At 39.4% G+C, this 25,776-nt stretch overlaps 1 protein-coding gene across 1 annotated transcript; it reads right to left on the bottom strand.

The window, feature by feature from the left end:
• Window positions 1-10,512: 10,512 nt before the first annotated feature.
• LOC106053048 (serpin B6-like) lies at window positions 10,513-17,778 on the bottom strand. Its single transcript, XM_056016279.1, has 3 exons — window positions 17,440-17,778; window positions 12,172-12,306; window positions 10,513-11,466 (listed from the first exon to the last, which is right to left on the bottom strand). The coding sequence occupies exons 1-3, from the start codon at window positions 17,695-17,697 to the stop codon at window positions 10,618-10,620; spliced, it is 1,242 nt and encodes a 413-aa protein (XP_055872254.1). The 5' UTR covers window positions 17,698-17,778; the 3' UTR covers window positions 10,513-10,617.
• Between the last annotated feature and the right edge of the window lie 7,998 nt (window positions 17,779-25,776).

Consider the following 25,776-nt stretch of genomic DNA (forward strand, 5'->3'; position numbering starts at 1 on the left):
TCTGTCTCTCTGTCTCTGAGTTTTTCTGTTGTCTGTCTCTCTGTCTCTGTGTCATTCTGTTGTCTGTCTCTCTGTCTCTGTGTCATTCTGTTGTCTGTCTCTCTGTCTCTGAGTTTTTCTGTTGTCTGTCTCTGTCTCTGAGTTTTTCTGTTGTCTGTCTCTTTGTCTCTGTGTTTTTCTGTTGTCTGTCTCTCTGTCTCTGTGTCATTCTGTTGTCTGTCTCTTTGTCTCTGTGTTTTTCTGTTGTCTGTCTTTTTGTCTCTGAGTTTTTCTGTTATCTGTCTCTCTGTCTCCCTGTGTCTTTCTGTCTCTTTTTCTTGGTCACCTTTTGTCTTTTGTGTCAAACCTTATCATCCCCGTCTTTAACTCTGAAGGAACATCCAAAACATGGGAAACATTTTACAAATATTCGTGTTTACCTCCCTCTCTCAGTCTGTGTTTACCTCATTCTATCTCTGTCTGTGTTTATCTCCCTCTCTCTGTCTGTGTTTACCTCCCTCTCTCTGTCTGTATTTACCTCCCTCTCTCTGTCTGTGTTTATCTCCCTCTCTCTGTCTGTGTTTACCTCCCTCTCTCTGTCTGTATTTACCTCCCTCTCTCTGTCTGTGTTTATCTCCCTCTCTCTGTCTGTGTTTACCTCCCTCTCTCTCTGTCTGTGTTTACCTCTCTCTCTCTCTCTCTGTCTGTATTTACCTCCCTCTCTCTCTGTCTGTGTTTACCTCACTCTCTCTGTCTGTGTTTACCTCCCTCTCTCTCTCTGTCTGTGTTTACCTCTCTCTCTCTCTCTCTCTGTGTTTACCTCCCCCTCTCTCTCTCTGTCTGTGTTTACCTCCCTCTCTATCTGTCTGTGTTTACCTCTCTCTCTCATTGTCTGTGTTTACCTCCCTCTCTCTGTCTGTATTTACCCCCCTCTCACTGTCTGTGTTTACCTCCCTCTCACTGTCTGTGTTTACCTCCCTCTCTCTGTCTGTGTTTACCTCCCTCTCTCAGTCTGTGTTAAACCTCCCTCTCTCTGTCTGTGTTCACCTCCCACTCTCTGTCTGCGTTTACCTCCCTCTCTCTCTGTCTGTGTTTACCTCCCTCTCTCTGTCTGTGTTTACCTTCCACTCTCTGTCTGTGTTTACCTCCCTCTCTCTCTGTCTGTGTTTACCTCCCTCTCTCTCTGTCCGTGTTGACCTCCCTCTCTCTCTGTCCTCGTTTACCTCACTCTCTCTCTGTTTGTGTTTACCTCTCTCTCTCTCTGTCCGGGTTTTTATTTCCCTCTCTCTGTTTGTGTTTTCCTCCCTCTCTCTCTCTGTCTGTGTTTACCTCCCTCTCTCTCTTTGTCCGTGTTTACCTCCCTCTCTCTCTCTCTGTCTGTGTTTACCTCCCTCTCTCTCTGTCCGTGTTTACCTCCCTCTCTCTCTGTCTGTGTTTACCTCTCTCTCTCTCTGTCTGTGTTTACCTCACTCTCTCTGTCTGTGTTTACCTCACTCTGTCTGTGTCTGTGTTTACCTCCCTCTCTCTGTCTGTGTTTATCTCCCTCTCTCTGTCTGTGTTTATGTCCCTCGCTCTGTCTGTATTTACCTCCCTTTCTCTGTCTGTGTTTACCTCCCTCTCTCTCTGTCCGGGTTTTTATTTCCCTCTCTCTGTCTGTGTTTACCTCCCTCTCTCTCTGTTTGTGTTTACCTCCCTCTCTCTCTCTGTCTGTGTTTACCTCCCTCTCTCTCTCTGTCCGTGTTTACCTCCCTCTCTCTCTCTGTCTGTGTTTACCTCCCTCTCTCTCTGTCCGTGTTTACCTCCCTCTCTCTCTGTCTGTGTTTACCTCTCTCTCTCTCTGTCTGTGTTTACCTCACTCTCTCTGTCTGTGTTTACCTCACTCTGTCTGTGTCTGTGTTTACCTCCCTCTCTCTGTCTGTATTTACCCCCCTCTCACTGTCTGTGTTTACCTCCCTCTCACTGTCTGTGTTTACCTCCCTCTCTCTGTCTGTGTTTACCTCCCTCTCTCAGTCTGTGTTAAACCTCCCTCTCTCTGTCTGTGTTCACCTCCCACTCTCTGTCTGCGTTTACCTCCTTCTCTCTCTGTCTGTGTTTACCTCCATCTCTCTGTCTGTGTTTACCTTCCACTCTCTGTCTGTGTTTACCTCCCTCTCTCTCTGTCTGTGTTTACCTCCCTCTCTCTCTGTCCGTGTTGACCTCCCTCTCTCTCTGTCCTCGTTTACCTCACTCTCTCTCTGTTTGTGTTTACCTCTCTCTCTCTCTGTCCGGGTTTTTATTTCCATCTCTCTGTCTGTGTTTACCTTCCACTCTCTGTCTGTGTTTACCTCCCTCTCTCTCTGTCTGTGTTTACCTCCCTCTCTCTCTGTCCGTGTTGACCTCCCTCTCTCTCTGTCCTCGTTTACCTCACTCTCTCTCTGTTTGTGTTTACCTCTCTCTCTCTCTGTCCGGGTTTTTATTTCCCTCTCTCTGTTTGTGTTTTCCTCCCTCTCTCTCTCTGTCTGTGTTTACCTCCCTCTCTCTCTTTGTCCGTGTTTACCTCCCTCTCTCTCTCTGTCTGTGTTTACCTCCCTCTCTCTCTGTCCGTGTTTACCTCCCTCTCTCTCTGTCTGTGTTTACCTCTCTCTCTCTCTGTCTGTGTTTACCTCACTCTCTCTGTCTGTGTTTACCTCACTCTGTCTGTGTCTGTGTTTACCTCCCTCTCTCTGTCTGTGTTTATCTCCCTCTCTCTGTCTGTGTTTATGTCCCTCGCTCTGTCTGTATTTACCTCCCTTTCTCTGTCTGTGTTTACCTCCCTCTCTCTCTGTCCAGGTTTTTATTTCCCTCTCTCTGTCTGTGTTTACCTCCCTCTCTCTCTGTTTGTGTTTACCTCCCTCTCTCTCTCTGTCTGTGTTTACATCCCTCTCTCTCTCTGTCCGTGTTTACCTCCCTCTCTCTCTCTGTCTGTGTTTACCTCCCTCTCTCTCTGTCCGTGTTTACCTCCCTCTCTCTCTGTCTGTGTTTACCTCTCTCTCTCTCTCTGTCTGTGTTTACCTCACTCTCTCTGTCTGTGTTTACCTCACTCTGTCTGTGTCTGTGTTTATCTCCCTCTCTCTGTCTGTGTTTATGTCCCTCGCTCTGTCTGTGTTTACCTTCCTCATTCTGTCTTTGTTTACCTCCCTCACTCTGTCTTTGTCTACCTCCCTCTCTATGTCTGTGTTTACCTCCCTCTCTCTGTCTGTGTTTATCTCCCTCTCTCTGTCTGTGTTTACCTCCCTCTCTCAGTCTGTGTTTATCTCCCTCTCTCTGTCTGTGTACCTCCCTCTCTCAGTCTGTGTTTATCTCCCTCTCTCTGTCTGTGTTTATCTCCCTCTCTTTGTCTGTGTTTATCTCCCTCTCTCTGTCTGTTTTTACCTCCCTCTCTCTGTCTGTGTTTACCTCCCTCTCTCTCTCTCTCTCTGTCTGTGTTTATTTCTCTTTCTCTGTCTTTGTCTGCCTATTTTTTCACTCTCTTCAATGTTAATTTAAAATAATAAATAAAGAGAATGTTGCTTAATTTAAATGTAACAACATCAATCTTACCTATGAACTTCCCCATCCGCCTCCGAGATCTTATGCTAATTATGAACATTATGAACTATAGAATTAGATATAATGATAAGTTTGCTTTGCGGTACGCTTGTGATGCAAGAACGTCATTCAGCTTACCAAACAACTCGCTGTGTCTCCAAAGATATTATTATAATATAATCTTTCTCTGTTCTTCAGTTCTTCTACTTCTGTAGCTCATAATAATGATCGGCGTTTGATTCTTACTTTTACACGATGTGGACCTTTAGAAATGTAGATTATCACGTCTTAAGCCTCTTTCAGGACCCTGCAGGAGAGTAGAAAGAGAGCAGGGTTCAAACTCAGGAACACCGTGATGACAGTCCGACCACTCGAGCATCAGGAAGCCACACATGTGTGAGAATATGTTAAGGCACCGTAGGGCGCACATTTAAGCACCAACATATTAAAAAAAAAATAAAGTATACACTGTAGGCTAAAAATAAATGAAGATTTTTTTTCCATTTCTTTTAAAGTTTTTTCTTATACCTCTAATTTAGCAGTTCTTAACAACTCAATGAATCCATCAGGGGTTTGACAATAACTTATAGTTAACAGATAATATAGTTTCGTTAAGGGTATATTGTTTACAGTTACTATTTAATTAAACTTTATTGATCTTTCAGATGTTCCTTCATAGTTTAAGATAATTCTCTTTCTAGTTCAAACCTCCCACTGGACGACGGGGGATGGCAGAGAACAGGGTTATGAACCCGGGACCATCGATCGACAGGCCAGCGCGCATACCGCAGGACCAGGCGCTTTTTAAAATAAGTTATTAAATGTTTATAGATTTTAACAGATAAAAGAGAATCAAACAGAAATATAAGAGAGTTCATTACACTGACACTGGAAGACGCATTTATCTTTAGAGAAAAAAAAAAGAATCTGATAATACTTTGAGAAGAAATAAAAATAATAGAAAAGCAGCCTCCATTAAACATTATGTTAAGGTGAGTTGTACGTTCAACTCCTGAGAGAAGCTGAGAAAAATAAGTGAGAATTGCATCAGAGAAGTTGATAAAAATAAGTGAGAATTGCATCAGAGCAGGGGCGTAACTAGGGATTTGGGGGCCCGGGGGGATTGACCTCTTTGGGGGCCCCTTGCATTTTGACATTCGACATATGACATGTAATAATGTACGCAAAAATATATAAGCCCCAAATCAAATTGGTTCAGTATATCAGTAAACTTAATAAAAAGTATTCAAGACTCTTTTAATGAATAATACCTTTGTTTATTAGTTAAATAATGCACAAGTGACAAAATTAATATCGCTTCACGTCGTGCATTCTGTGCAGCAAAGACATCTATAACATCAACTACATCGATACTTTCTAGTATTTGTGACTTCACTAACATTAAAGCCATGATAAGCCTTTCTTGTGTCATTGTGCTCCTGAGATAGTTTTTGATGAACTTGAGCTTTGAGAATGATCTCTCACATGACGTAATGGAAGTGGCCTGAGTTAGCGGTATTCGGAGGAGGTTGCAAAGTTTGAGCACACGTAATTCCCATATGAAGCCTGTTTCCTCAATATGTCTATTGGTGATTGTATTACTGGTTTGTAGATGAAAAGTGCTCGTGCATCAATGACATCATTGAAAAAGCGATTTTCCATTTATTTCATCATACAAACAGGAAAGGTAGCACAGTTTGTCATAAGCGGGTCTTCATCTAACAGGTGTCTTGGTTCAAGAAGAAACCCAAAGGTATCTATTTTCTTTCCAGCCTTTAAAATCTCCCCTTCATCTCCATATGAAATCTGTCCAGCACTTCTGTCGCAACACGTTTGAATTGCAGTTCTATTGACAGTCCTACATTAGAACTCAACTTCCCATCAAGTCTTTTCTTTCTTCTGGTTGTTTTGATTATTATTATTATAGCTTTTATATTATATAGCGTTACTTTCATGCTTATAGCATGCTCAGAGCGCTTTGGTTCAATCTCATTTGTGGACCAGTGGGGTATCTAGGAGTTGGTTTTCCGTGCTGCCTTTAGGCGCTCAGTAAAAGCAACTCTGCCGAGTCGCGTGTCGAACCTCGAGCCCCCTTCTAGGTAGCCAAGACAAGCCAAGTTCAAGCGCACTTAGCCTTTCGACCACGCTTCCCACAGGGATTACAGGGAATACATAGTATTCACTACTTTCTTTTGCTTTTTTTGATGGATTGGGTTTTTGTCAGTTTCTCATCATTTTGCAGAAAGCATGAAAGGGTACTAATTTCTTTAGCACCTTCCCGTATATGCAGTCCAGACTTTTGTAGTTTCTTCTGAACAATATAAATTGGGAGCAAGAGCTTTGACCAGAATTCAAGATATGCAAAAAAATCTTAATTTTCCACTGCATGAAGAAGATTCTGTCCTAATATTATATGGTATTACGTCATTGTTGGTTGTTTATGTTTTGTGAGCAAGCAAAAGGATTCAGAGCATACAAAAGTGGGAAAGATCCATATCTCGTTATGCTCGAGTATAGAAATACTCCGATAAGTGGACTGCCGTATTCACCATCACAACTGCTGACGAGTAGAAGACTCATTGAATCATTCCAACTGATCCCAAACTATTGAAACCATCGGTAGCTGAAAATGCAGAGACATTACTCAACGAACGACAGATGAAAAGCAAAGTGAAATACAATGCAAAAGCATGACTACCTAAAGATTATTCTGTCGGAGAGTTCGTCTAGGTCAGGGGTCGGCAACCTTTTGAGTTGAAAGAGCCTAAATTTTCAATTAACAAAATTTCGAAGTTTTTAAAGAGCCGCAAAGTTTTTTCTTCGCCAATTATAAATAGTTCTCAGCAATGATTTTTTAAAAAGATATAAGTAGTGTTTTTCACAACAAATTATGTATATATATATATATATATATATATATATATATATATATATATTTATATATATATATATATATATATATATATATATATATTTATATATATATATATATATATATATATGGCATTACTAGATAATTATTTTTTATTTGGGTAACAACTAAAGAAGTTAGACATTTATTTACAACAGTAACTTGTACTTCAATAACAAACAATGAAGCAAACAAATTTAATAATTATGTTTGCTTTGCATGGTTTTAGAAATTTCGGATACATTTGGCTCATACCGTAACTTTTTTTTTTGTTTCAAACATGACTCTAAATTTTCAATTGTTAGTTGGCTTCTTACATTACTTTTAATTATATTCATGCAAGAGAACGCTTGCTTGCACGAATATGTCGATCGATATATATTCAGTACTCCAAATGCCAAGTTTTTCAACTCACTGTAGCAATCTGGAAGATTATTCCATGCGCCAAATCTACTCGCGGTATTCCTTAAAGTTGTCCACTTTGTTGCGTTACGTATGTCCATTTTTTTGGACCTCCAACTGTTGAGATGGTGTACTAGGAATGCTCGAATAGTTTTGTTGGTTTCGAACTGCTCAAATCTGTCAAGCATATATTCTTTGATTTTTGTATAACTGTGATGAAGTAATTCGTGTCATAAGATCTGAACGAAGTGGTCATCTCCTTTCCATTAGGACTAAAACAGAAAGATTTAAAAATTCCTTTATCCCACTTTCTGTCAGAGTATTACAAGATCAGCTGTTGTCTTCGAGAAGTACATAGAAGTCTAATTCATTAAGCGCTGGTTTCGTGTGTGAATGTTGTTCGAATTTTTCATCGATACTGTTATTGTACAGTAGTTACGCTGATGTTGTCAATTGTAGTCAAATTCAATTTCCATTTGATTGGATCAATAAAATGATCTTATCTTAAAAGTTTCACTGATTTTATCGCGATACTGCTTTAGACATTCAAAATGAAGTAATTGATCGTTTTGAATATCTTCTGCAAAAGGAATAAATTTGTCTTTAAAACAAACCAATTCTACCAAAACAAATGATGGGTTTTCCTTTACTTGCAGTTTTAGATTCAGCTCTTTGAAGTTCTCTGTTATATCAATCATAAAGTAAAATGTTTGCAACTATTTGTCGTTCTCTAATTCGGTGTGATAAATGCCTTCATCATTTAGAAATGTATTTATTTCATTCAAGCACAAAGCAAAACGTTTCAACATCTTACCTTTGGAAAGTCATAGCTTTTGTTTGGGAAGAAGGAGATCGGAATACTGAGTCTCCATTTCGTTTAAGTGGTAGAGTGCTTTTGACAAGATGCTGTTAAATGTCTTGATTACCAAATTCATGACCTCATCTATTTAGGTTGAAATCGTTTTGGGCACAAAGCATTTCTTGGTGCATTATTCAGTGAAACATAAGAATGTCTTGGTTTATTTTGCTCCGACGAATCGTTGTTGCCCTTTTACTTTTTCCTGTCATATTCTGTCAGTTGCTTTTTAAATGATTTTATTTCAATCGATCTTACTGTCTTCAAGGTAATTTTGCACGGCATTTTCCCTATCGTCCCCTCTAGTTTGTCACGCAAACGGTAGCAATCCTAGAGGTTCTTCTTTTAGACTTTGGGAAGACATATATCTGACAAAATGGGCAACTTGTGCCGTATCTGTAAGTCCCAAGACTATAGCAAGTGATAAGGAAGAAAAAAAGTTGAATATCTTCCACCTGCAAATATGTTACATTTGAAGACATTTTAGTTATACTGTCTTGTACTGTTTCAGCGGATAGTGGCAAATCTTTGATTTTTTTTTAAATTTTTTTTTTTTTTTTTTTAAACATGAAACAATTCTTCAGATGCACGTAGGAAGCAGTTTTTGACCTACTCGTCATCGTAAATGGTTTTCCTTTTTGTGCGATTTCTAGTGGTGCCGCACAGCTTGCCAGAATAGCATTACTTGTAGATTGCTTCTAAGTTTGAGAAGATTAATTCCCTTCTAACTTATTTAAAAAACAATAACAAACTACACGTCACAGTCATGGCAGGTGGTTAAGATGCCAATTTGTCTTGCGTCAAAGTGAATTAATACTTACAAAGAAACATCCGACGGACTGACAACTGTGACGGCGCGTGTAATGGGGGAGGGGTGTGGTGAAAAGCGAGTACAAGTGGCTGAGAGATAGAATCGGTGTCTAATATTCGTTAAAAGATTCAGAACTATTTTAAAAAATGTTTCGATACAATAAATAATATTTGTGTATGGAACTAAAGAGCCGCAGCTTCACACCCAAAGAGCCGCATGTGGCTCGCGAGCCACAGGTTGCCGACCCCGGGTCTAGGTCAAACATGGCAGAAAGCAGTTGTCATAAAAACATTCAGCACCCAGATCTTACATCATAAAGACAAACGATGGAAAAACATACAGAAGAAATCAACGTTTTTTGAATAAGAGTTTCGATGAAGACATCTCTGGGTACTATGATACCGATGGAAACAATGAACTGCAAACTGTTGGAACAAACGAAACAGACAGTTATAGACCAACGTCTAGAGAACTTGTTGTGCCAGTCAAGACAACCAGAAGTGGACGAATTGTTAAAGTTCCTAGTAGACAGGGCCGGCCTTACTCCACTGCAGCCTATGCGGTTGCAGTGGGCCCCGCGCTTTCATAGGACACGCGCTAATTCTAAGTGTACATTATTAAATTACACCATTATAACGTATATAAAATAACAGGGTTTTCGTGACCTCCTGATTTCCCAGGGCCTCCAGGAAATCTCATGAAAAGGCAAAATATACGATAAAGTCCTGAACTTTTTTTGAATTTATTCAAATCTCCTGAAGAATAGACGAAATTGACATTTTGGGGTGCCTATAAATAAAAAGTGGCATTTCATTTGATAAAAATGTATTGCAAAGACGAAAGTAGGCCTATTTTTTAATTCAAAAAAAAATAATATTGACATTATGCTCATCCCTACCCAGACTAGGCCCCGCGCGATCCGTTTCGCATAGGGCCCCGAAAATGCTAGGGCCGGCCCTGCTAGTAGATATCACTCTTAAGAACTTTAAAAGGAAGGGTGTGATAGTAACTTCAAAAGGAAGGATGTGCTAATATTATATGATATTACGTCATTGTTTGTTGTTTATGTTTTGTGCGAAAGCAAAAGGATTAGATGGAAATAAAAAGAGAGTTTCCATTGGATTGAGGAAAAATGAAAAGATGGGTAATAACTCGAGTGTGAAGTTTAATTCTGAAATTATAGACGTCAAACCCGAATAATGGACTATTCTTGCATTATTAAGAATAACTTTTAGATCTGTTATACTCGATTCTGTAAATTTTGCTTCAATGTTAATTAGTGTAGCCATAAAATACTCGCCATTTAGATCTATTATTAGTAAAGGTAACAAGATACCTAGAATTCGCTGTATATCATGCAGTTTTATTCGTGGCAACAAAGTTTAAAATGTAAAACTAACTTTAAAAAAAACTTTGATCTCTGTGGGAAAATATATTTGTAAAATGTCAACAAAGTCAACGTACTGATAGACCTAGATCTAGGTTTAGTCTTTGTAATAAATTTTTAATCCATAAATGTTGAAAAAAAAAAGACACCCGTTGACACTATTTGTCAATCAAATATATTAATTTATGTATTTACAAATAAATTTCGGACACCCATTTGGCCCCCCCCCTCCCCCCCCCCCTTAGTTACGCCACTGCATCAGAGAAGTCGAGAAAACTGTTGGAGAGAAGTTGGGTAGAATCGGTTTAGAAAGATTTGAGAATACGTAGTATAAGAAATTGAGATAACTCAGTTAAAGAAATGAATAAAATGAGCTAGATAAATTGAGATAACTCAGTTAAAGAAATGAATAAAATGAGCTAGATAAATTGAGATAACTAGATAGAGAAAATTATGAAAACTGATTGAGATTATTGAAGAGAATTGAGTGAGAGAAAAATTGAGTGAGAGAAGTTGCTACACATAAAACGATCGAGGAACGTTACTTTCTCCTTAATTAAAACATTCTATTTTAGGTTATCACGTGATTTGTTTCATGATAAGAATAGGACAATCAGAACTTTGTTTTTTTGTTTTATAATTTTAATTTATTTTGTGTAGTCTACAAAGTAATACAGGTAAGTGGGAGAAATTTATTGCTGATTTTCAATAAACACAAAACTATTCTATTTTCGGCGCCGATCCTCAGATGATTCCTTAACTGTAGGATTTGTGAACTTTCCTTGGAACAGAATCAGGCCATTGAGATCATCGCGTAGGAAAAACATAAACGGGTGATCCACATTAAACTTTAAAGGTTTCCGAAGCAATCCTAGTCTGTTAGAAAGAGTGACAGCTGAAGCGGCATCTGCCAGTGTTCCCTTCTCTGTGACTTCTATTGTGGCTTTCTGTATAACTTCTGATAAAAACAATTGATTCTCAGAGATACCGTGGAAATTTGCCAGCTGGCCAAAGGCGTCGGTCATCCCCAAATTTTTCAAGCCTCTATTTAAATTAAGTGACGTTGTAATCTTAAACTTTGGCAACATGAGATCAACACGCTCGGTCTTCATGTCCGTAAACAATCCGTTGATTCGTTCGTAATCTTGTAGAACAATCATCATTTCGAAGTCTCTAAGTCCAGAATAAGACTTGGGAAGTGCTATGTAAAAGGCAAACCTCTCGTTTGTGAAAGGCATTCTGATGACGTCGACATTCTCCACTGCTGACATTTTGACTTGGTACGTAGCAGTCTGCCTCATGAAATCAATGTCTATTTTATTTCCCAATGAAAGTTGAAAGGAGTTTTTATGAGTCAAATACTCATCGAATGGGGACTCCCATGTTCCATTAAAGAATAAAGTGTTGATCAAAATCATCTGGATATCTTGGGATATTGTACTTGGTAGCATGAAAGATGTGATTTGATTCTTTGTTTGATTAGCGATCCATTCATTGATAGGTCTCTCCGGACCGCCAAGTGACTTAAAGTCTATAGTTTCTGAGGCTGCATTGTACAAAGTTGAAACTTGTCTCTAAAAATGTGTTTAAAAATAGAACAACAAGATAAAATGATTAAAAAAAACTGTTTATTATAACCAAAATAAATAAATACAAATAGATAGACAGATTGGTAGATTGTGACACAATATATCTAGTGCCCAAAAGTTAATAATGTATTGATTGTGTTTCTGATGTTTTAATTTTGTATTGTTCTGTTTCAGGCCTCTGAATTTGAGAACACTCCAACAATATCGTGATGGCGGAGATGCTAGTATAAACTCAATTCCTTTTTTAAAAAAAGTACTAAATATTTATTCTAGAAATTGATAATATACAAACTTCATAAATGTACAACACCATTTATTTTAAATACATTTACTATAGTCGCTCATCTCTTATATGTCCAAACTGAATACTCCCGTTTTTAAATTCCCTTTATCTGTCTACGTCTTCCCGCCTTTATCTGTCTACGTCTTCCCGCCTTTATCTATCTACGTCTTCCCGCCTTTATCTGTCTACATCTTCCCGCCTTTATCTGTCTACGTCTTCCCGCCTTTATCTGTCTACGTCTTCCCGCCTTTTTCTGAAACCATCCAATCTCCTTTGGCACACAGGGAATTCCCCAATCCCTCGTTCTGTTAATGTTTAAAGCTAACGAGAATTCCGTTCATAAGATACAGCTATGACCTTACTACCAGTAAATAGATAGATAGATAGTTTAATTGATTGATATATACCTGATACTCTGGTCTCAATTTCAGCTTAGGATTCAACCACATGCCATTGGCCACCAAGACTTCAACATCTTGTACTTCAGTAATGTTATGTAGTAGCGCATGAAAAGCTTCATGGGGTGAAGGTAGATCCTTGAGCTGAAAACAAAATATTCAGAAATTAAAGTTACTAAAATTTTAAGCAGAAAGATTTTTTAAAAAATATTAACTTAATTCAGTGAAGCAAACGTTCTCTAAAGTTATTTGGCAGTCTCACTGCGTCGACTCAGTCATGGGCGTAGCCGGGGGAGGGGGTTTCTGGATTCAACCCCCCCCCCCCATCCGAAATGAAATCCCACCCCCTCCAGTGGGATTCGAGGCTAAGAAATACATCTTCAATATAAAACTAAACAAATTACACATAGCCAAGCCAATGGTGGGTTTTGAGATTAAACCAGATATCTTTCTTTTTAATATTTAAAACCCCTCCAGATGATTTGGAATTAAAATCTACAAAGATGTTTAAGTTTGAAAGCCCCCCCTCTCTTCAATAGTATTCTAAAGCAAACTACAGTTACGAAATTCTATGAGCGTAGCTAAATGAGGTTTTGAAAACAAACTCCAGAGATTTTTTGTTTAAAACCCCCCAACAGATGATTTTGACAATAAAACTTTCCTTTTCGATATAAAATCTAAAGCAAACTACAGTCATCTAATTCCAACAGCTAATTCAAGAGAGGTCACACATTTCTACTGGTGGCAAGTCTCCATTAATAGAGTGCAGTGAATAGTCATCTTCCGAAATTGAAAAACACTAAATGTGGCTCTACAAAAATGGCTAAGACGGATTTTAGGAGTCAGTTATAGAGATCGGGTCTCAATCAAGGAAATCATATGCCGAACAGGGAGTCGACCCCTTAGTAAGGTAGTCACAGATCGTCGCGTGAGGTTTGCGGGACATGTTCTCTGACAAAATGAATTACGTATAATAAGAGTTGCGATGACATCCTAGTACAACTTGGCGCCACACTTTTATGGAGGTCCTCTGAGCAGGAGGGAAGAGGCTTCAGACATTGCCAGTGACAGATTTTTGTGGAAACAGCTTGCTGCCCAATGCGCCGAACGACAAGGGAGGATCTAAGTCAGTAAGAATAGCACATTCGGTATTTGAAATAAAACTTTTTAATACCATTATAATGCACTGTAGATAACTCAAATATGCATTATGTTGGCTTTCAATACCGAAAATAGTTCTTGGCGGTGGGGCTTCTTGCTGGCAATGGCGGGGAGTCTACAATTTTTCCACTAACTCCAGGAAGAACCTTTTCTAGGGCACAATAAACGTCTTCCGAAAGAATGAAGGGTCAGAATGTAATAAATATTAATAATGTACACACCCATACATACAAATATATTTTTTGTTTGCCTTGCTATGCCCATGGTCCCAGTCAATGTTTGTTATCTTCTGACAGGTTATCTTCCAGAGGCTCTAGGGTTGTCCAAGTCTTTCTGACAGGTTACCTTCCAGAGGCTCTAGGGTTGTCCAAGTCTTTCTGACAGGTTACCTTCCAGAGGCTCTAGGGTTGTCCAAGTCTTTCTGACAGGTTACCTTCCAGAGGCTCTAGGGTTGTCCAAGTCTTTCTGACAGGTTACCTTCCAGAGGCTCTAGGGTTGTCCAAGTCTTTCTGACAGGTTACCTTCCAGAGGCTCTAGGGTTGTCCAAGTCTTTCTGACAGGTTACCTTCCAGAGGCTCTAGGGTTGTCCAAGTCTTTCTGACAGGTTACCTTCCAGAGGCTCTAGGGTTGTCCAAGTCTTTCTGACAGGTTACCTTCCAGAGGCTCTAGGGTTGTCCAAGTCTTTCTGACAGGTTACCTTCCAGAGGCTCTAGGGTTGTCCAAGTCTTTCTGACAGGTTACCTTCCAGAGGCTCTAGGGTTGTCCAAGTCTTTCTGACAGGTTACCTTCCAGAGGCTCTAGGGTTGTCCAAGTCTTTCTGACAGGTTACCTTCCAGAGGCTCTAGGGTTGTCCAAGTCTTTCTTTGTATTTTTAATATTATTTTTATTAATTGTGTCCAAGTACTTCACACGACCGACACATCTAATTCTTGTCAGTATTTCTTAGAACTGACAAGAAGATCATTAAAGTTACCCCATCCTCCGTTTAACCCTCAGAAGCCCAAGGTGTCTTTTGACTTGCCTGACAATGATTTCCTATAGAAACTTAGTCATTAAGGATAAAAAGGAGATATCACCTATAATTATATTCTCTGAATGACCTTGACCTACTATTAAAAGTGTTCCACCGGTGAATGGGCTTTCTAATGTAATTTGTATTTATTGGTTAATAGTAATAATACAACTCAACTCATGAAAAGTTATTTTTATCCCATACAAAAGAAATGTTCTAAAAACAATTCCTTGCCTCAGTGTAACAGAGTATTATTAAGACACAATTTTGTATCACTATCTTCTGTTCTCTCTTCTTTATGTTCAAGTGTAAAACTATTGGGACATTTTCACACAGAGAGGCAAATTATTTTTTTAAATGAGGTTTGTGGTGTATTATGTGTAGTTATTAAGAAAATGATTATCAATTGATCTGGAAAGTATGTTAGTTAATAAACCACATAAAAAATTTTTGTGAATTTTTCGAAACTGTAGAATCAAATTTTCATATATGTATAGCATCTCCTTTGTGGTCGAAGATGAGCACATTTCTCATTTCTCATGGACTCGAAGATGAGCACATTTCTCATTTCTTATGGACTCGAAGATGAGCACATTTCTCATTTCTAATGGACTCGAAGATGAGCACATTTCTCATTTCTTATGGACTCGAAGATGAGCACATTTCTTATTTCTTATGGACTCGAAGATGACTGTAAAAGTCTAATGCTCGCTTTGAAAAGCCGGCCGCATACGTGACATTGGTAGGTTTTGTCAATTGCAGATAGGCCTGCATCCTCTATCCGGTTTTTGTTGGTTCGGCGCTCTTTCATGCTGACCACTCTTCTTGCTTCAAATCTCAAGTTTCCGAGATTTTGTTTATTTAAACTCCACATGTTTATTGTCGTTTTCACTTCATAGAATGTTAGCTTTCATTTAATCAATTAAAATATTAGAAACCATAATGAAGGATAACATAATCAGCAATAAACTCAGTGGCGTAACTAGCCATGTGCAGGTGGTGCGGGCCGCACGGGGCATCAAGTGATGAGGGGCATCAAACTGAGCACAAAATTTCTCAGTAAAAGCTGCACACATTGTACATACATGAACAAACATGAACTACTGTATTTGATAAAAAAATATTTATTTTGCCACTCTGTTAATATTATGAACGTTGCTCATTATTGCTAAGTCTGGATGGCGCTCCTAGTGCTAGCTCTGACAGAGAAATTGTTCTCTCTGGTTAAAATGGTTGACGGCATGAAAGGTAAAAATCTAATAATGAAAAGAATCTTGGATATCATTCCTTTTCTCTCAAAGCAGAATCTAGCCCTCAATGGACATCACGAACGAGTTGAAGAAGAATTGTAAAGGCAAACTCTCTCAAGTAGACGTAGTGTTAGTTGCTCTTCAGTCTTAATTTTCTCACCTATTTTGTATTCTTGGCCCCTGAATTAACGACGGGTAAGTCTACCTTCAAAAACTAGGATCGTCAATTCGAGACTTAAATGAAAAACATTAAAAACATCGATAACTACTAATTAGAAGGGTAACACTGAAGCCATTATTACCTTCAGCGAAAGTATGTGCTCTGATCTGAGGATTAGTGCAGAACATTAAAGACGCATTGGCTGCAATAAAAAGAAGCCAAGCAAAAAAGGGGAAGATTCAATCACCCAATATGATCATATCATAATTTGGTTGGTAAATATGAATTTTGTCGCTATACCAACTATTGAATTCTCAGATTGAAATCAATCTTGATAGTGCTATAGCGACACTGACAAAATAAATTTCGTCTGGAGCGAAAAAGGCGTCCACAGTTTGTAGCAATTTCTTCAGAAGCCTTTGAACTTCTAAAAACAAGGACCTGTTTGAACTTCTCCAACAAGGACCTGTTTGAACTTCTCCAACAAGGACCTGTTTGAACTTCTCCAACAAGGACCTGTTTGAACTTCTCCAACAAGGACCTGTTTGAACTTCTCCAACAAGGACCTGTTTGAACTTCTCCAACAAGGACCTGTTTGAACTTCTCCAACAAGGACCTGTTTGAACTTTTCCAACAAGGACCTGTTTGAACTTCTCCAACAAGGACCTGTTTGAACTTCTCCAACAAGGACCTGTTTGAACTTCTCCAACAAGGACCTGTTTGAAATCTTAAGTTAACAAAAAAAAATTAATAAAAAGATATCAACTAGAATGCCTCTAGATGATTCAGTTCTAAATATTGTCTAAAGATTCTAAATATTCGTGATGCCTATTGAATGTTAGATTCTGTTTTGATAGAAAAAGAATGATGTCCAAGATTCTCTTCAGGTAGAATTATCAGATGTTTACATATTTCTGATAGACCTAATTGCGGTAAGTATGGCTATATGCGAGCGAAGTTTTTCAGACTTAATTAAGTTGATCAAGAATTAATACCAATGAACGATGCGCCTCACCAAGTAGGCAATTGGTTGAAAACAGATTTTGATAAAATTATTGATAGTGTTGCGACCAAGAAAGCTCGTAATATTTATTTGCAATATATTTTGTTAACGTATAATAACATATTTTCGCTGTTTTATATTCGAAAGGGGGGCATCATGAGGAGATGCCGCACTCGACATCAAACACCCTAGCTACGCCACTGAATAAACTGAATGGCATTTGGTAACGAAAAAGGTATACAATATAACGTTGGCGAAATAATTGTGAACGATAGAGATAGGCCTACATGATAAGTGAAATCGTGAATAGTCCATGGAAAGGACCGTGTACAACAAAGTACATGAACCTCTTAGCCAAACGATTTTACAATATTGAAGTAATTATAACAGATCTGAGATTGATACCACAGATGGGAGAAGAACACTTAAGAAAATCACACTTTTTCTGCGGGATGTGTTTTTTTGTGTGTGCAGGGAACGTTGCTGACACTCAAAGTCATCAAAGTCAAGCTCAGATACTCTTTGACTTTGACTCGTAGCAAACCAAAAGTCCTTACTGTCCAGCTTCTCAAAAAAAAAATGAAATAACAAAAAAACTAAAACCTTTGGATCACAGCTAAAGCATAACTATTTGGTGACGCCTTTGGAAATTCGATTAACTAAAAAAACGTAAAAAAAGAGAAATATTTACCCTAAGTACGTTTTTCATCTGATGCTCGGTGTTGCCCTTGGCCCCCATATACGCCAGGGAAAGAACGGTGTGGGCGCTCAACGGACTGTAGATCACATTCACGGCCTTGACGCCAATTCTTCTATACAGGTCGTAAGAGAACACGGACACAGCATTGGTCAGTATCTGGATGTCCGTATCGTTACTGGTGGTGTGGGCAGAGCTCCACTCTGCTAGCCAGCAGCCAGCAAGCAAAGAAAAAAATATCTTCCTCCACATTGTTAAGGTTGTGGATCCGAAGAATGCCTCAAGGTATCACTGTGAATGTATTAGCCATGTAATACTTCGTCAATAACTGGATTCTCTAATTAACTAAATGTCAGCAGGTAGCGTATAGTTAATGTTGAATCGATGAATTGATTTAGAGGCCTCTTCAGAGGTGTGTCCCATAAGACTCTCACAAACATTATCTCTCTGTACCATAAACGTTCCTTTTGTGTTCTACGTAATTCTAAGAGTGTAGCTTATCAAAGAAATGAACACAATTTAAATAGAGCGCTCTCAACAAAAGTGAAGATTTTTAAATCTCACTTTCAACCTATAACACTTCATTCTAACAACCTAACCCAGAATCATAACTCTTAACCATAAAACACTAACTCTAACTTTAAACAAAGAATAACTTTAACAACGACCATAACGCTAAGAATAACTAAGAATAATTATAGCTTCCGCAATGACTCTAATCCTAAATTAACGTTTCAGAAAGTTTTGCCTGTGACGCCCCCCTCCCCAAAGAAAAAAAATTCTTCACGCTCCTCTGCTTTCTATGGGTCTGGGTCTGGGTCTGAATCTGGGTCTGGATCTGGATCTGGGTCTGGGTCTGGTAAATTACTTAAAATCAAAGATATATAATTATAACATGGGGGGAGGGGGGACTGAGTGGCCAAGCGCTCGGCTTCCGAACCTGGGGCACTGAGTTCAAATCTCAAATCTCGGGACCACCCGACTCTAATGGGTACATGACTTTAGTTGGGAAAAGTAAAGGCGGTTGGTCGTTGCGCTGGCCACATGATACCCTGCTCGTTAACCATAGGACACAGAAACAGATGACCTTAACATCATAGATCACAAGATCTGAAAGGGAAACTTTACTTTCTACTTATTTTAAAAAAAACAGTTGTGATTGTCCTTGGATTATCTTCCTGTTCATTACAGCGTATAAACTTAGACAACAAAAAAAGGCACATTTCTTATTCCATATAGAAGGACATGCTTCTTCTTTAGTGCCCTTAGAGCATGGGCGGACTAGGTGTCAAAATTGCTCCGGGCATTTCTTTACAATCCTGCTCATAAATTGTATATCATAATGATATAAGATAATATTATATACATATATATGAATGTAGACCTCTTGTTGCTTTATAATTTTTAAAAGGGTGAAACCTTCAAATATGTATGTAAATAAATGGCGATCTATGGGATGTTTGGTATGTCATGTGACCTGCAAAGACTAACTGCCTTCACTTTTCCCCAAACCAATGCCAGGTACCCATCAGAAATTAAAAACCACAGTCTTCACCAGGATTCGGAAGCCAGCACGTCTCTACGGATGTAGGCTAGTTCATTATTTCAGAAACATGCGTTCGATTCAATGAGGATTACACGACGCTCAAAAGTCACTTTGATAAGAGAATATTATAAAACCTCAATTAAATACGTGTCATAAGGATATCCTTAGGTGGCCCTACCGGCCCATTTGGGTACAGGCCCACCGGGAATAGGCCCGAACGTCCATGTAGCCACTCCGCTCCTGCATTAGCGCATGGCATGGGTTGCCTGAATATGCAAGACTGAGCAGAGTTTGAGTCTCTAATTTCATAAATGACTAGATTTACACAAGAAATACGCGTAAGATGTAATCATTCATTTTGAAGGAACTTCTGTAATCCATAAGTCATTATAAGATTACACATAATATAAGCTTTGTTTTTTTTTAAATATTTATTTTTAATTTGCTTGTTTTCAATGTTTTTGAAATACCCCCTTCCCCCCACCCTCAACTGGTACAGAAAAGTTATTGTGCCCTTGTCTGGACCAACTGGGAAAAAAAAAAGAGGGGGAGAAAGAAGGGGGAATTCTATTCAAGGTTACCGTGATCGCTTTTTGAATGCAAAAAAAGTTTAAAAACTTTTATTCGAACTTGGGGTCCCAAGCCTACTCATGCCAACACTCTAGCCACTATGCCAGCGAAGTGCTTATGAAAATAAAAAGCTGTTAGTTTCAACTCTTTAGGTCAAGACTTAATTCTTTAAAGCTCTAAACAAAATATAAAGGGGCCTAATTAAACTTATGCGACCACATCTGTCAAGTACAAGTTTTTTTCCCTTTTTCAATACTACTTACTTTCTCTTCTCCCTCATTTACTTCTTCCATTTCCTCTCTCATTCTCTTCTCCTTATTTACTCCTTCCTGGTTCATTTCTTCGCCTTCCTTTTCCTCTCTTCCTATATTCTCCCTCCATTTCTCCTTTTCCTTTATTGAATGACTTCTTTTTTCCGTCCTGTCTATTTCTCTTCCTTTCTCCCATAATCTTACCCTCTCGTAGATTATAATCGATACACAGTAATATAAGAAATATAATAACCATCTTTTACCTTGTTAAGACCTCTGCGCGGTGTTGATTCTTGACAATCTGTCTAGTGTAGATCTGACTGTAGGTAACGCTGAATTCAACACTTCAGTAACACCGGCGAAAGGCCGAAACAATCAAATATGTAGTCGACGCTGATATGTTGTTCTAACAATATGTTTAATACTCAAAAGGGAATCGTCCGATGTCAATAATGTCGTACTCAAGTCTACTACTTTACAATAAGCGTCCTCCTTCTAGCGTCGTTTAGAGCGTTCTTCTTTTTAAAGATCTGTCACGTCACTTGTCGCTAATTAAAACTTTACCCTATTCCCGAAACAAATAACTAATTCCTAACTACTTCCTAATCATGTCATAACAACTCCTCCCCCTCCCGCTAAAAAAAATTGCCTGTCAATTTTTTAATCTACTGTCTTAGTCTTACAATGTGCAAGGGCCAAAATGTAGGGAAACATAAAAGACAACACAACTTGAGTCTTGATTGCGATTTCAACTTCTCTTTCTGTGTCCACAATCAAGTTCCTCTGAACAACTATTTCCCTCAAGTGTCACTAACTGATACTGTCCACTGTGATGTGCCATAGGTGATCGCAGACATAGTTCGTTTGCGCTGACACTATAGGTGTGTCTATCTATACTTCATCACATTACGTTCCAGAGGTTACACCGCTTTCCCTCACACGTCAGGACAGACAATTTACCTAATATGACAAATTGACATTTATCAATACTCGTTCTCCCACTATACACCTAGCGTTCTTTCGGGCATTTACAAGTGTATTTAATTTTCTCTCTCCACTTACTTGTCCCCACACGACCTAACTCTTTACTGATGTATGATCATGATCAAATACAAAGACTAAATTATAAAACTTACTTTTCCTTGATATCACTACATCGTCGCCTTATAAATGCCCTTTCTGTTCATACCCACATACATGCAATGCATACATACTACCCGAATTTACATAATTAACATGAGTCAATCTAATGATAACCAAATTACATGTATATTATAACATAAATATACTATTCAAAGATACATTAAACAACCTAATACCCATCTAGTTATGACTACTAGTTAAGTCAATTAATTAAGAATAAGCAATTAAATAAAATCCAACTTATTTACACACTACAGTCTCATAGTGCTATGTTTCACAGGCTATCTACACGACTCATACATTTGTTCTCTCCAACTGGAGTTAACATCTCTTCTTACACCACTATAGCCCGCTTGTGGCCTTCTACCTCGGTATGACTTGCGATTACCGCTACCACAGTCATCTCTTCTATCGTCACTGTCGGATACAGACCTGTGCCTCCTATCCGAACTCGCAATCTTCTGTTCAGACTGTTCTGCCCTACTCCAACAGTCTTTAGCGATGTGCCCATGTTTATGGCAATTAAAACAAATTCTGTCCTTTCTAGGTTTGTTTCGCTTCTTGTTGCCATACCTACTTCTCCAACTTCTAACCTGCTTGTCAGAAGCGGCTCTGACACCTGTTACATTTCCAAGTAAAACATCTCTAGATAACCTTGGCATGGCTACCCCTTCGCAATACCCTGTGTATAATGGAGATCGAAGGAACACTTTGCACGCTTCGAATCTCTTAACTGCGCCGTCTGCCAACCTGACTGATTTGATATATCCTAAATAATCCTTAGATTTCACTAATCCCCCTCGAACTGCGAGTGTACTGCTAGCTGTGTCCCGGATCACATTTACCTGTTTATTATTTATCATGCCTGGATATAATTTAAATCTATCTTCCCCACAATCAACGTAATTAATTTCTTCATCTGATTCACTATGTCCACTATCACGATCCCTGTCTTGGATGCTCCTTACAAAATTAACCCTATCCGGTGGCCGATTATCCCTCTCTTGTCTACGGTTTCCTTGATTACCTCTCCTATCACTAGTGCCACTATTACCCTGTGCATTTCTATTGCCAGCTCCATTCCCTCTATATGCCATGTGCCCCTTTTCCTGACAGTTAAAACATGTAACATCCCTAAAGTTTCTATCATCCGCTTTAGGTCTATCTATTCTCCTATCATAACTTTCCCTGCCATTGTTTTCATTTTCCCAGGATCTATCCTTTATGCCATCATAACTATCCCGACCATTGTTTCCACGTTCCCTGGACCTATCATTTTTCCTACCATACTCCCTATCACTAACATCATTTCCCTTTACATAATTTACCAGGTCAATGACTTTTTTATGGTCGCTAACTGAAAGTGGGTTGTTTGGGTAAGCATTCTTAAAGATCCTAATAATTTCTACCAAGTCTTCAATTACCTTCGGGTTTCTTTCTTTTACAAAGGACTGTAGCTGAGGGTCGCACTTATTGATAAAGTTATCAATCAGAATGAAGTTCTTCAACCCCTCGTAAGTGTTCTCTACATTCTCGAATGCGAGCCATTTAGTGAAGAAGTCTTTCTCTGAGTTGATAGTTGTTTGGGGATCAACTTGGCTGGATGGCGTGTTTTCATAATACTTCTTTCGGAATGTTTCCGCGTTGTGCCCATATGCGTTTAGCAGTTCCTTTTTTAGCACCTGATAGCTGTTTTGCATGGAGTGGTCATGGTTTTGGCAAATCGTGAGGGCTTTCCCATGTACGAAGTCCAACAAGATTTCGGACCACTCCTTCTCCTGAACATTAAACTTTGCAAGTTTAATTTCAAAGCGTTTCAGATAGTCACCGATGTCGTCCTTGTCTTCCGCAAAAGGTTGGATTTTCTTCTTCATCCATGCGGCGCTACTATGGCTTTCTATGTTGGCACTATTGTTGCTGTTTCCTTCGGTGGGCACACTTACACCAGCCTCTATCCTCATCTGTTCAACTTGAATTCTCACTTTTCTGTCCGCCTCTTCTTTCTTCTCCCTCTCTACACGTTCCGCCTCTTCTTTTTTCTCCCTCTCTACACGTTCCGCCTCTCTAACCTTTTCCCTCTCCAACTTTTCTGCCTCTCTAACCTTTTCCCGCTCTATGCGATCTGCTTCTGCCGCCACCATCTGCTGCACATAGGCGGCCAGTTCTTTGCCGCGTAGTTCCAGTTCTGTCTTGGCCTCTTGGATTAGCTTTTTCCTAAACTCTTCTAGGTCGTACCCTGGAGCAGTTGCCATATTACCTTTATGTTACTTTAAATCAAATTACCTTTTGAGCGTAACCTCGCTCCGCGGCTTCCTAATATCTCTTGATTCCAATGAATTAAATTCGTCACTCTACCCTCAGCGTCTAGACTACCAACTCCGACTTTTAATAACTTCTGTACTTTCCAAGATACACTTAGTATCCTTGGTACCAGTGTGTAGGCTACACTCTGACCCGACTGAATACGCTGTGCGACACACGCACACTCAACCGACAACGTGTTACTCACACGAGTCGCCGGTAAATAGACCAACCTGTCTATTTGCAAATACTAAAATTACAAATGGGCAATCAGGCTTCACCTCGATTGTTCCCCAGATCTAGTCTAGATTACGCTAGATCTTAGTTACTTCTTACCTGCTTTCACAGCCAGGAGTGTATATAACTTACTCATACAAATAAACTATGAAATTAAACCTAAATACGTTAAACACCAAACTATAGATCTAGTTCTAATGAATGAGACTTTCGTCTGACAGTAAGACTTAAGACAGGAGTATTGCAAACAATTAATACATGACGTTACTAAAAATGATTAACTAAATGATTCACATTCACATACAGGACGAATTAACAGCTAAACGTATATCTGGACCTCTTGCTAGATTACACCTACTTTTAAGGATATCCCCAATCCACCACGATTTAACCTGGTAGTGATAATCTAGCGAGTGGTCACTTCCCTACAGACTCTAATTAATCTAAAGAGAAAGTAGTTAAATAACACTTGACTTATCTGTCTAAGAAGCGGCGATGCGATAACTCCACAGTCAGTCTCGGGTCCACTCTTCCTACGCTAATGTCTGTCCCGGCGGCAAGGCTCACGGCGATGTCTTCCCTAGCGGTGAGATAACGACAGCGAACGTTTCGGCTCTCCAAGGTCCTTTGGTACTGGTCTGCAACGGCTCCGGTTCTTCGGTGGTACGGCGTCTGGTTCTGGTTCACGGTGATCTGTCGTCTGGCTCCGGTTCGTCGGTGACGTAGAGTCTGGTTCCGGTTGCTGGTTCCAAGGCAGGTACGGTGGTTCCAGGTGGTCGTCTGTCCAAAGTGAAACTGGAACGGTCCAACAGTTGACCCAGCGACAAAGTCAAAGTCCAGTGCTAAAATACCGGCTACCTGGCTATCTAACGTGTAGCACAGATTCAGCCGAGACGTAGATCAGATTAGCACTACTGTACTTAAGTGCCGTAGGCAGTAAGATGGTTCCTACGTCACAAGTTCTTTGGCGTGACCTCAACGGTCGATCTTGGCCTTGCAGAGGTGACCTTCACGTTCGTTCTCAAGATGCCGGGCAGGCGATATCTCTTCAGTACGGCTTCGACAGGACGGTTTTCTTCCCTTCAGCAACTGTAGCCTTCTCGAACCCGAACTACAGGCTTCAATACGATGCCCCAACGTATGGGCGTTTACAAATTACAGATGTAGATCTAGATCTATATTTCGTTACCTCCTAGGTCTACGAGTCCAGGGTCTCACTGGCTTTCCTTCGCCGACGTGGCTGTATAATCAGGGTCTAGCTGCAGACTAGGCCGATGACGTAACTTCTGCCTCCTCCTAACAGAGGGCTTCTATCCTTCTGAATGTTGCTGCCAGTGAGCTCCGAGTCTGGGGTCGCCACGTTGTTAAGACCTCTGCGCGGTGTTGATTCTTGACAATCTGTCTAGTGTAGATCTGACTGTAGGTAACGCTGAATTCAACACTTCAGTAACACCGGCGAAAGGCCGAAACAATCAAATATGTAGTCGACGCTGATATGTTGTTCTAACAATATGTTTAATACTCAAAAAGGAATCGTCCGATGTCAATAATGTCGTACTCAAGTCTACTACTTTACAATAAGCGTCCTCCTTCTAGCGTCGTTTAGAGCGTTCTTCTTTTTAAAGATCTGTCACGTCACTTGTCGCTAATTAAAACTTTACCCTATTCCCGAAACAAATAACTAATTCCTAACTACTTCCTAATCATGTCATATCAACCTTTACCTATCCCTTAGTCTGTTGGACCGTTGGGGCACCATGCAAGATTTGTTGACCGTCTTTCTCCATTCCTCCCTGTCTTTTGCCTTGTTTAAAACTTCTTATCAATGGTTGGCCCGTCCATCTATGTTGTCCTCCCATCGCTTTCTCTGTCTTCTCTTCTTCTTTTTCTTGGTACTCTTCCCTGAAGGAGGGTCTTTGCGAGCCCCGTTGATCTTGTGATAAGGCCATAGATTTTAAAAGAGATCTATTTTAACATATAATATGTTTTCGATGCTTATACATGTATAATGTCCAATATCATTATTATAACGTACTATTTATCCCCAGTCCATAAAGGCGGACACATCAAAATCTAAATGATAGGCTTATAATATATTTGGCGTACTTTGGACAATAGCATATCTTAAAATAGACTTACTTCTCAAGGCCCTTAACATATGTTTCATGAACCATGCAATTCTTTTTAATGACATGCTTTCTATATGGTGCGCTTGAGATCTGAGATCCTATTCTTATCATGTTGATGTAATCTTTTATTATCTGGTAAATTATTAGTTTTTAT

This window comes from Biomphalaria glabrata, chromosome 17 (assembly GCF_947242115.1).
Source record: "Biomphalaria glabrata chromosome 17, xgBioGlab47.1, whole genome shotgun sequence".
Lineage (NCBI taxonomy): Eukaryota > Metazoa > Mollusca > Gastropoda > Planorbidae > Biomphalaria > Biomphalaria glabrata.

What these genes read in the sequence shown, in the direction of transcription:
- LOC106053048 (XM_056016279.1), bottom strand. Translation starts at nt 17,697, where the DNA reads ATGTGGAGGAAGATATTTTTTTCTTTGCTTGCTGGCTGCTGGCTAGCA. An exon ending in AGATGAAAAACGTACTTAGG is followed by an intron (nt 12,307 to 17,439) that starts GTAAATATTTCT and finishes TTTTGTTTTCAG; the next exon opens with CTCAAGGATCTACCTTCACC. An exon ending in AATTGAGACCAGAGTATCAG is followed by an intron (nt 11,467 to 12,171) that starts GTATATATCAAT and finishes ACACATTTTTAG; the next exon opens with AGACAAGTTTCAACTTTGTA.